This window comes from Alligator mississippiensis, chromosome 1 (assembly GCF_030867095.1).
Source record: "Alligator mississippiensis isolate rAllMis1 chromosome 1, rAllMis1, whole genome shotgun sequence".
Classification (NCBI taxonomy): domain Eukaryota; kingdom Metazoa; phylum Chordata; order Crocodylia; family Alligatoridae; genus Alligator; species Alligator mississippiensis.
In genome coordinates this window covers 41799724-41811882 of record NC_081824.1, presented here as the reverse complement: position 1 = coordinate 41811882, position 12159 = coordinate 41799724, and the positions used below count along the sequence as shown (strand labels likewise).

Here is a 12159-nt window from a genome sequence, read left to right as displayed (position 1 = left end):
AGAGCTCAATTTAGTGAAGCCCAACAGATTTTACTTCTGTTTTTCTGGTTCTATCCCCAAGTATTATCCACAACATAGCTAGTAGCAAACTATCAGAAAAATAATCTTTGTGCATTTCTCTCAAACTCTGACTGCCAATTTTCTAATCTGTGGGCAATACCAAGTTACATGCATAGAAGTTGAGAGCAGAAAATTTAACTCTCAGATATACTTTTTTCCTTTAAAGATACTTTAAAAGAAAAGCAAAATAAATTACAAGTCTAATAGAATTGTAAAGTTATGTAAATATGTAAATACATATTTATACATTTTAAATATGCATTATTTTATGGACCACGCTGGAACCACTATTTATGTAAAACATATATTTACAATGTTAAATGAGTATGATACAGTGTAATCGATGTGCAGGAAAGCATCTTGTAGCTAACAGAATATGACAGGTGTCTTGTATATGATACTTCTATATATAGACATATGCATTTTTTGTGTAGTGTCATTCCTCTGTCATAGAAAATGGTGTTGTAATCACTTTAAAATACCTAAATGAGGGATGACAACAAAAATAATTAATCTTTAAAATACATATCTCTATCACCAGTGATATTTGAATTTTTAGTTTCCAATTCAAAGATTGATATATTTTCTTAATAAAAAAGTGAACTCTTCTAAAAATAACAGATTCATTATACTGATGAAGGAAGAAAGCAATTTTTCATCCATTAGCCATTAGTATCTCTACAGCTCATTTAGAATGAAATGGCAAGAGTATTTCCAAATCTACTTTTTAATTACAGTTTTGCATTTTGTCTGTAGATATTGGTTGGTTTGGAGAGGATGCAAAAGAAAAAAACAACCTGAGTCACTGTAGCTTTTAGAAACATAATCTATAAGGTTCAATGAATCTTACTTTTGGTGATCTCCAAGTGGCCTCTGTCCAATGGATTTTAATAATGACTCTGGCCTGGCTGCTGCCTTTGGTGATGTCTTAGGGCTAGTGTCAGAATCTCCACTTTCTTCATCTCCCATGGCTTTTATGTAGCTTCCACTTCTCATTCTCCTGCAGGGGATCTCCTCATCTTTACCACCAGTGGGGTATCCTCCCCATTCATCTTGAGGCACCTGGTACAGTACATCACAACATGTACAACATATGAATGAATTCTGTCATATTTTAAAATACTTTCCTTTGATTTTTCTCACATTACAGAAATAAGTCATTTATGTTTTTTCCCTAAGGCACAAGTCTATTTGGAAATATTTATAAGAGTTCCTAGTAAATGACTTAGAATCTTAATTCCATTTTTAATTAAAGTACTGAAGAGCTCAGGATGCACTGGGCACATCCAGACAAATGTGGCTGTGTGGTATGTGGTGCCACAAACACATTGGCAGTGCCACATACTGCATCTTTTGATGTTCTCTGTACTGCAAGGGAGCGCTGCCAGTGATGCGCTGCTCTGATTTTTTTTGGTGAGATATCCAGGGGTCAAAAAAACCTGTGGAAAAAAAAAAGGTGGAGCAGCGCGCACACAGGCTTTTTTGTACTCAAAAGCAGGGCCAGGCTGCCCGGTGCTGCACTGCGGCTGCTGGCCAGGCTCTGCATGGCAGAATCATCATTTCTGCAGCCCTAGAAGGTCTCCAGGACCCCATCTAAGGCTACTGGGGCCAGCACAGTGCTGGTCCCAGCCTTCCCTACCCCACCCAGGGTAATCTGCTGTGTGCCAAAGCGCGCATGGCATGGGCGGTCCACGGAGACAACTAGCAGTGGGGCAAGGTGCGCCACTGCTACTTGCCCCCAGGGAAACCAATGTCCATGCTCATCTGGATGTGCCCACTGAGGGTCAATCACTTTTGAATATTTTATCAGTTATTCTCATATTGGGCTTTTGGAAATAAACTATTAAAACAATAAAATATACTAGACGTAAATTATGGAAAGCTGTATTTTTTATACAAATTGACAGAACTGAGCCAGAACTAATGCCACCTGTAACTCAAATTCTTGTAAAAAAGGTAAAAATTATGCAAATTTTCAGAATTTTTTTTTTAAGTATAAGAAAGAATGTATGGAGACTGTAATATACCCTCATCATGTCTATCCAAGAATGTACTCAAATAACTTTTAATACATAGAATTCAGGCAGTTTTACAACTGTTTATATTTAGTTATTAGACAATTCATACCTAGCAGATCCATAATCATTGGTACACAACACAAAGTTCTCTGGTAATTCAGTGAGACAACATCTCTACCTAAAGCAACTTGGGATTTGAAGCAGAGACACTTTCAACTCAAGATTATATGCAGGGAAACCTGTTTAAAACATAAACCCTATCCTTTATTCTAGCTATGTTACAAATTATTTCTTTGTGCTTCAGCCATCTGGCCTCATTCCAGCTAAACACTTGAAGGTACCTTTGGCTTGAAGCAGGTAGGCAGTGCCATTGAAGACAGTTAATATGTATCACATGGTTAAAGCCTAGGTACTTTGCTTTATAAGAACCAGAACTCAGAATCTTGGAGCATCAAGTGCTTTATCAGCATAATGACTTCACATATAATATAGACTAATTAAAATGTTCACAAATATCCTATAAAGCAGAATGATGAAGAACACATAATGGAGATTACAAAGTTGAAAGGTCTAGTCAAGATTCTCATCCTGAATACATTTAAGCTTGATACAAAGGGACAAAGGGTGTGTCCTGACATTCAGGGAGGGTAGGGGGATGTAAGATCAATCTAAGGCCACCCAATCTAAGGTAAATTGGGATGGGGGACCTAGTGGGGGGGGCAGACTTGGGTGGGATCTGAGGCAATGAGGCTCTGAGGCAGGGCGGGTACTGGGGGGAAGGCAAGGTATGCAGGGGGATTACAGGGGGCAAGCAGAGTCTGTGAGGAGGACTGGGCAGGGGGCTGGTGGAATCCAAGAGGCTTGCAGGGTCCATGGGGGGAGGGTAGCTGTCCCTCACCCTCTAGGACCAGGGGTTATTTTTAGACCCTGACCTCTCCCACCCCCAGACAAACAACGCCCCCCACCCCATGCAAACTAACTCCTTCATCCTGCCCACCCCACCACCCCAATTTACTTGCCTGGCGCTGATGAGTTTGGTGAGCTTGAAGGAGGCCTGGCTGATCCATGGGGAGGGAGGTTGTTTATCTGGGGGTGGAGCTAAGGGCGGGGTGGCTAAAAATAGTTTGATTCCAGGGAGGAGGTAGGGAAAGTGCAGGGCTGGGGCTGGGGCTGGGGCTAGGCTTTCTCAGACCTGAGACTGCACTGGAAACTGTACAGAAGTTCAGGACAGATAGATCAGTCTAAAAATGGCCAATCCAATCAAAATTGACTATACCTCAGAGGTAGGGATAACTTAGATTGGATCGGCCTTTTTTAGATTGATCTAACTATTCTGAACTTTTGTACAGTTCACACTTAGATTGACCTAACTTGTGTAAGGTCCACACCTGGGCAAACTAGGTTAGATTGGGTGGTCATTTTTAATGTGCTCTAACCTCCCTGAACATCTATATGCGCCCAAGGAGTCTAGTAAACTCAACAGACCCACCCACAATAGGCTTTTCTTCTGCTTCGTAAAGTCAGTAACATATCTAGCTATCAACTGCTTCTCATCCAAAAATGCACTCATTGCCAACTCTGTCAGTGTGTACAGGATTTATGCTATGCACTCCATCCAAAGAGGGTCCAGGTAGAAGGGAAATGCAAAGGGAAAAGCTTCACAAAACAGAAGTAAAGGGAGATAAGAAGTATGGAGATGCTGGACTAAAGGAAGCAGGGAGTTAGGGTAAACATAGGGCCATCCTGAGAGAAAGGACGAGTCAGAAAAGAAAACACGTTGAAAGACAGATAAATTGTTTTAGAGGGAAATATGTTCTTAGATATTTTAAAAGCCTAAAAAAAATAGAAGTGGAAACACAAGCACTGAAAGAAAGGAAAGAAAAGATACAGTTCTGAAAAAGGAGAAAATAAAGTGCCAAAGAGAAAAACCTTCATGCTATTCTGATTTGGATTTGGAGTATAGGTTGAAGGGAAAGGTGATAATTTTTTCTAGGGCTTGAGACCTCTAGAAGTAAGAAATCATTTTTTTTTCTTTCAGAACCATACGTTTAAGGAAGTTCTCCATGAGAAAGGATTTCTGAGATTCTCTGACACCTAAAAAATATCTGCATGCAGTGTGAGTTGTAACAGATGGAGATCCTTAACATGAGAAAAATAAACACTCTTTTTACAATTTTATCACATATAACTAGAAGTACTCTTGCCTGCCAAATTCTGAATGACAGAGTTACACTGCTAAGGGATCAGGCTATTGAATTAGGACAAACTTGCTGATATCATGCAAATGTATTCATACTTTTTATTTTGTCTGTAGTGCTTGGATTCTAGTATGGCCTTGAACAAGGTCCAAATAATGAAAAAAATATTCTGGCTATTTTTATACAATGGGTACTCCAATACTTTATTTCTCTGTTTCCTTTATAAGGGGCCAATTTTGTTTTTCATGCTAAACAGTTTTGCAATTTAATAACTTTATCTGTGCTTTATTTTAGCTCAAGAATAAGTTTAAAAGGTTTGAGCAAAATCAGTTCAGCCATTTTTCAGTTTCCTTTCCCTGTCCATTCTGATGTGAAATTGTGTTTAAATAACTAAAAGCTAAACTGGTTAAAACATGCTTAGTTTGAGCTTCTCACTTGTGACTCAAAGCCTTCGCTGTAAAGTTATGAATGTTTAAATTTTGCATTTTTATAGTAAAGCCAGAAAGTTAAAGCTTAACACGGTGGTAAACAGCTCTTCTCGACAAAACTTTCAACACAGTCACATAATGTATCCTTCTTTGGCTAATTAGATATTTATAGTTTCCTTTTGTAATATAGGTTACTCTGGTTAGACTGCTGAACTCACAAAAAGGATGAAAAAGGGAAAGACTGAAATCATACTTGAAATGTAACCTGAAGAGCACTCAAGTAAACTAAAAGCTCTTCTGCTATTTTTTATATGAACATCTGGCAACCAAAAAACAAGATGACTGAAGGAAACTGATCTGCAATCTAGTTCTCAAAAAACCTGGAAGACCCATGAGCCATTAGAAGGAAAAAGAAGCCACCCACCCTTTTGCAAATAGCAAATCATAGTATGGGTTTCTGAAATTTTGGTAGACTGCCTTGTAATATAAATACAAGAGGAAAGGATTTCCTAGAGTGATATCTTTTAGTGGACCAACTAGGCAGTTGGGATATAACTAGACAAGCTTTCAGTTGCAAGACATGCTTCTTCAGGTCTGAGCAGAATGAGCCAGGCACAAGGAAAAACAGTTTCAGTGGGATTACAGATTTACGCCCAGGATTCCAGGTGCACTGAAATAAATGGAATCTTTTTGCTGACTTCAAAAAGACAGTGGAAAGACACCATGCCTTCATGATTTAAAAACAGAGCAGAATTCAATTTCAATTTTAGTTCAAGTTCAGGATTCACTTTAGGTCTTGATGCAGTCACAAGAGACTGAATACCTGAAAAAGTCTTCAGAATTCAGTTAACCTCAGCTGGCAAAAGGGACAGAATAACAGCACAGAAAAGCCCATTATACTCCACAAAAGTTTTTCTCTTTTTCTAGGATTTTAGAATACTAACCACATTCTGTTATGGATTTTATAAGGTGTATTAAATGTTTGTACTGCAAAACATGGAAGTGGCCTTACAGCTTGCAAAAATTCCTTTTACAATAGTTACCAGTCCCTGAAATTCCCATCTGCAGGGTTTGCAGCTGCTAATTGGGAATAATTACCCTAATTACCTACTTGCATATAGTGATGAGCGCTGATATTTATAATTTCTGAAAAACCTTTCTTCCTGTTCTAGATGTTAACATAAATCCTTGTATCTGCAGTTTTTATACACAAAGGAATTAACTGCATATTACCACATGAATTTTCCTTCGAAAGAACAATGAGCTGGCAAGGTCCAGATCTTTTCATTTAATTTGTCATCTGTTGCTGATTTGGTTATAACAACTATGGAAAATGATACGTTTTTAACAAATTCTGTGCCCTACTGCTGTGGTGGGAAGAAGAAAGGGAGTTGGAGGAGTGCTGGGTTAACAGCTCTATCGCTTTAATCACTTAGAATTGGATTCCGTAAAAGGAGGTAGGTGACTAAAATTTAACTTAGTAACTTTTAGGCTCCTGGTCCCTGGAATAGAATCCAGAACTCTGTCTGAACAAGCATTTTATACAATGAGATTAAAATAGCCAGTACTGTCTGGCAGGCTGCCTTGATTCAACCAAATAAGAAATTGTGAGGACAGCTGTATGCTTGAAATCCTGCTCCTTTGTGGACCTAGCCCTTCCCAGGCTACAGAAAGGCACCTGTATCTGCAGAGGACCTACTGCCCAGAATTGGCTGAAGGTAGGTGCTTACAACCATCCTTTCAAAGAATTAAGCAGGGTTCACTTTTTGTTGTCAAAACATGGCTGCCAGAGGGGTTGTGGTAGCTCCTTTTTATAACTCTCAGTGGTTACAGAATTCACTTGGGGAGTGTGAGACTCAGGTTAGTTTCATGTGGTATTCGAAGTGGAAGTATTCTCTTCCCCTCCTTCTGAAACCATTCTATTTTTCATGGACTAATAAAAGATTCACAAGGTCAGAGAGCAAAAGCAAGGAGCAGCATGACCTATGGTTGGGACACTCACCTGGGAAGAGAAAGAACTTACTTCTGGTCCCTGTTCCCAGAGCTGTTTATGCATTTTACATCAAGCAGGTGTTGGCTAAAATGCATGCAAGTTCTGGAAATTAAGGACACCTCCTCTTCTTCCTTCAGGTCAGGGCAAATTTAAAATTTTTCTGCCCAGTAGGTCAGTTTTAATAGGAGAAGTGAGAAATGCCCTGTTCCGAGCCTTCCCTAAAGTGAGGTGATTAGGGCATTCTCTAGGACATGGGGGATTTGGGTATAAACAAACTCAGGCTAAACAACTGAGAAACTCTTCTTAGGTGAATGTGCTAGCTGCTAGGCTATTATATAAAAGATGTGCAGAGATGATAACACCACTTTCTCAAGCAGCTGTTTTACAAGAAAACAGTGACTGTAATGCCTTTTGTGAATTATCCTCTCGTACGTTAGGCATGCTCCAAGAACACCTATCAGATCTGGCCCCTCAGTGGACTTAGACATAGGGATGCTTAGTTCTGGATTGGGTTTAGGAATCACACAAACCAATCACTGCTTGCTCTGTACCAGTTATGGGCATCTGCTGCAGCCGAATTCTAGCTGTCCAGAAAATTTGAAAGTTAAACCTAGAAGTGCCAAGGGACCTTAGGCTACTCTTGTTTGGGACTTTGGCTACTAAATGCTATATAAGTCTTGCTCTGGGTACCAAAAACTTTTTTTTTCAATTAAATAACCTCATTTTATTGAACAAGAGTTCTCCTCTGGGGACTCTATATTAGATTTAGAACTTTCAAAATATATAAAAACTATAATCACCAGCTGAAGCTTTTTGAAAATCTAAGGGTAAAGTTAGGGTCACATTTAGACTAGGGGTGAGCAAAATATGGCCCATGAGCCAATTTCAGCCTGCCAGGAAATTCCATTTGGCCCGTGGGTGCCCATCAATTAATTGTACCTCACCCAGACCTCATGCCTTGTTCCCACCCTTGTGTGCTGGCTGGGCTAGGCTCTTCCGCCCACAACTTGTGGGCAAGGGCGGCTGCTGCTACTGCTGCAGCTGCTGGGGGACCTGCTCATCTTCCCTGGCATCCTGCATACTCCAGGAACCAGGTAGGGAAGTGGTGGGGGAAGGGGGAGCTGCAGGTGGGCAGGAGGGCAGAGGATGGGGCTGGGGCTGGTGGCAGCACAGAGTCCATGCCCCGGGGAATGGTAGGAGCATGGGTAGGCATGCCTTTGTTGGCTTATATATATATATAGCCTGGGTCTCATACACAGTTCTCTGACCCTTCAGAAGCAAGAAGGTTGTCTAACACAACAAGGTCAACAGATGCACATAGCCTGGGAAAGTGGGGGCATGTACCACACTGTTCCATAACATGAGATAAGGTGGTACAAGCTCACAAGGCCCCAGAGTTGGGGGCTGGAGTTTTCCAGTTTTGGGGGAACAGACCAAATCAGAAGGACACTGGTAAAGCCCCAAATTAGGATGTGGGCATGTGATAGGCTTATGAAAGTGGGACTTCGGCTGACAACACAGAATGTGGACAGTATGACAAACACAGAGAGACCAATTAGTGATAGCCATGGATGAAGAGTCATCAGAAGGAAAGAAGAATACAAAAGCAAAGACTTCAAAGTAACAAAGGGTCCCACCCCATCCTCTTCCTCCTTCCTATAAGGGTCTCTGACAGGGGTCCCTGTTCCTAGGAGGGGTCCCCAACCCCACCATGGACAGAGCCCATGGGTGTGGGGATGTGCTGGGGCATCCCACCTCCATTGCCATCTTGGAACCAAGAAAAAAACCCAAATCATATGCTAGAAGTCAAACATCTACTATAATATATTTTAATTTTATTTCAAAAAGTATATTTGCCCTGATTTATGTGTATTTGCATAGTGTATATAGAGGTGATAGCATAATAGTTCAAAAATAAAGTCTTACTCTTGTATATTGTGTAGAAGCTGTGCCTGTGGTAGCGTGAGTCTGTGGATGGGTATGGGGTTTGTGGGGGGTATACAGGGTTGAGGTATGTGTGAGGTTTGTGGGATATGTGTGTGTGTGTAGGTGTGAAGTGTGGCAGGGGTGTGTGTGTGTATATGGTAGGGTGTGTATGTGGGTTGTGTCAGGGTTTGTAAGGAGGTACATGGCTACATGTGGGAGGATGTAGGTATGTTGGGGGTGTAGGTGTGTGTATATGTGGTGTGGGCTGTAGGGGGATGTGTGGGGTTGTGGGATGTGAGGGAGGGGGGGGACCATGGGGACCACCCCACATGCCCTCCCATGGCACATAACCCCTGCTGCTGGCAGCAGCAGCAGCAGCAGGTGGTGGGTCCTTGGGGTGCTTGTGGCCCACGCAGGTGCAGCTACCCAATGGCATGCAGCTTCAGCCAGTTCCGGCAGTTGCAGGTGGTAGCAAGGAGTGAAGCCAGGCCAGCTCACCTCTGTCGCTCAGGGCTCATGTGCAGCTCCCAGGATTCATGCACCACCAGGGGGAAGCCCCATGCAATGGAGCTTGCTGCTTTCCCTGTTCCCTGCTTCCACATGCAGTTCCCAGGGCTCTGCCAGGAACCAGGAAATGGGGAGGCCAGCCAGCTCCATCATGCAGGGCTTCCCCCTTGTGGTGCACAAGTACCGGGAAATGCACATTAGCCATGAACAACAGAGGCGGGTTGGCCTGGCTCTCCCCCTTACCACCATGTGCAGCTCCCAGAAATGGCTGGAGCCACGCACTGCCAGGCAGCAGTGACTGCGTAGGCCATGAGCTCCTAGAGGACCCGCTGACTGCTGCTGGCAGCAGGGGTTGTGCACCATGCGGGAGAATTAGGCATTCCCATACTCCCTCACACCTCCTTGCACCCCACACAACCACACGCTGCCCACCCAAACTCCACATTCCCACTGCCCCACTGGGCATAGGCCCCAGGTTCCACACTCCCACCAGCCCCACGCTCCCACCCAGCTGTGGGCATGAGGAAGAGCCACTGGAGGCCAGAGAAACTGAGCAGGTCCCCCAGTGGCTGCAGTAGTGGTAGCAGTGGCCCTACCCGGAAGCTGTGCATGCTGGCAGGGGCTGGGCTGAGGCCTTTCAACGCACTAGGATGGGAGTGAAGCGCACAGGCTGGGTAGGGTACAATTAATTGATGGCCACCCATGGGCTGGATGAAAATTTCCAGGCAAGCTGGATCCAGCCCATGGGCCATATTTTGGCCACCCCTGCCATAATGTGTGATTGCTCAAAGCATGCTCTAACTTTAACACTGCTTAACAGTCCACAGATTTAGTGTGGTCTACGTGTAACATGTAACTTCACCAGACTATATAGCCTCTCTAAGCAGGGGCAGATTAATAAATGGGCCCATAGAGCCTAGGCCCAGAGTTCACTGAAACTGAGGGCCCCACCAATTTTGAAGCTTGCATCACTGCTGTTTTCTGTAGGAGCAAACAGTTATTGCAGCACATTTTTGGTTCCTAGTGGACCTTGATATCATTCACCGTAGATAGTGAGGTCCAGTGCCAGACCAATCTTGTGCTTTTCTGGCCTAAGAATTCTTAATCCATCCCATTTCTGTGCCTCTGTTTCTCTAGGTTAGTGTGAATATTACCTACCTCATAGAAAGCTATGAAGCTGAATGTGTAAATGTAAAATGCTCTGGAAGTTTCAGATGAATGGTGCTACAAAAGTGAAAATATCATCAAAACCTTATTAATATAAATCTACATTCTTATTATCATCTTATTATTCATCATTGATTTAGGCTGAGAACATGAAGAAGAAAAAGATTTGAAGTGCCATATAATGGATCTGACTCACAAGCACCATGTTTTTCATGGGTACAGGAAATTAAAAACTGAAAATGTCTTGACATGAAGAGTGATGTTACCTGCAGTATGTTATTTGCTCAGTATTATTGCCTTAGGCCACTTAAGGCTGGGGATCAATGATTTATAAACCCAATCAAGAATGCTCCAAACACACAGGTGAAAGCCAAAAACTTTAATCTCAGTGAGAGCTCATGCCCAATCCAAGGTTTTTTTCCAAGGGATCCCCTTGGAAAAAGCATTGTGCTCAGAGTCACGAATTGGGAAAAAAATTGAAGAAAATCTTAAGAAAACTGAAGAAAATTGAAGAAAATGTTGAGAATGGTAAAAATGTCCTTGCAGTCATAAAGGGAATCTTCCCGATATTGTAAAATAACCCATTTTTCTACATATTTGAATAACTCTCCCTGTTTGTTTAGAGAGTACTTATGGACATTTTTTTTCACAGATTAGGGAACATCTTCCAGAATAGTTGTTCACTACAAATGCTACACTAATGGCAGTAGCCCAGACTCTGATGCTACCATGGTGAATTGTATAATATAGATATTTGGCCATTTTTTAAAACTACTGTCCTAGCAGGGTAATTTTTGGTCTGCTGGGTGTCACAACCCAAGGGTGTGATTTTTGTGTGTGCGCGCGCTTTGGCACTGCTAAATTATTTCCCGCCACGAGGAGCTTTCTTTGCAAGGTGCATTTCTCAGTTGCAAAGAGAAAACCCCGGTGCAAAGAAGTTCCCTCCACCCGCATGCAAATTTGTGTCCCACTGTTGGCCAGTTCTAAATTATTCCCACGTGGCGGCTAGTGATTGGCTTAAGAGGCTTAAGCGGTTTCCGCCCAAGTTGGAGAACTCCAAGGAGAACCCCGCAAGGGAGGACTCCACAACCATCTGGAGGAGGAGGACTTCACGTTTCGTGAAGAACTCTAAGCGCTGCAGAGCCTAACGGGCCCAGCGTGTAACTTAAGAAGGCTATAGGGGTCTGATCAACCTCTGGCCTCTCCCTGTCGCCGAGCGATCCCTCGACGAACCCCTTCCCTGTGCGCAAGTTCCACGGAGCCTAGGAAACTTCGTGTGAGTGTATCCAGAGCTCTTCTCCGAGTTGTTTTCTTTGGTTGACACGACGGGCTCGCAGTTTTAGAGCCTTCAGCTGGATTGGGCTAGAGTTCGCGAGTTTAGAACTCTTGTCCGCTTTTCTTCTTTCCTGTCTGTAACTGCAACTCAAGCAAGTTTTCCTGCCTGCACCGTCACCATCTACGTTGTAAGTAAAATAATCTTTAATCAACCGCTACGCGTCCGTGCCTAATTCTAGTCTGCCGGTCTGCATTCCCCGACCCGTGTGCCAGGGCTGCTGGCCACAGCCCGCCGCGCGTCCCTGAGGGCCTCGGACTGTTCCCGGCCTGCACATGGTGACGAAGATGGGATCAGGGGAAGGCACGCTGGAGCTAGAATTAGTTAAGAACTGCCCTCGGTGCAGTGGAAAACGCCAAGTAGATAACTTCATGGAACTGGAGGCGCATATTGCTTACCACCAGGCAGGCGGAATGGGTGAGAGGTTTATCAGCGGAAGTCTTTCGCTGAAGGGAGAAGAGGGAGCTTCCGAAGACGGAGCCCCGAGAAACAGGGAAGTATATCTGCACCCCGCGGCATTCGGGTGTAT

At 43.2% G+C, this 12159-nt stretch overlaps 1 protein-coding gene across 1 annotated transcript in view; it reads right to left on the bottom strand.

The window, feature by feature from the left end:
* The window catches only part of DLGAP2 (DLG associated protein 2), a 153248-nt gene that overhangs the window by 116599 nt on the left and 24490 nt on the right, over positions 1 to 12159 (bottom strand). The window contains exon 2 of the mRNA XM_006275974.3: positions 911 to 1122. Within this exon, the coding sequence (XP_006276036.3) occupies positions 911 to 1122 (212 nt within the window). The remainder of the gene's footprint in view (positions 1 to 910; positions 1123 to 12159) is intronic.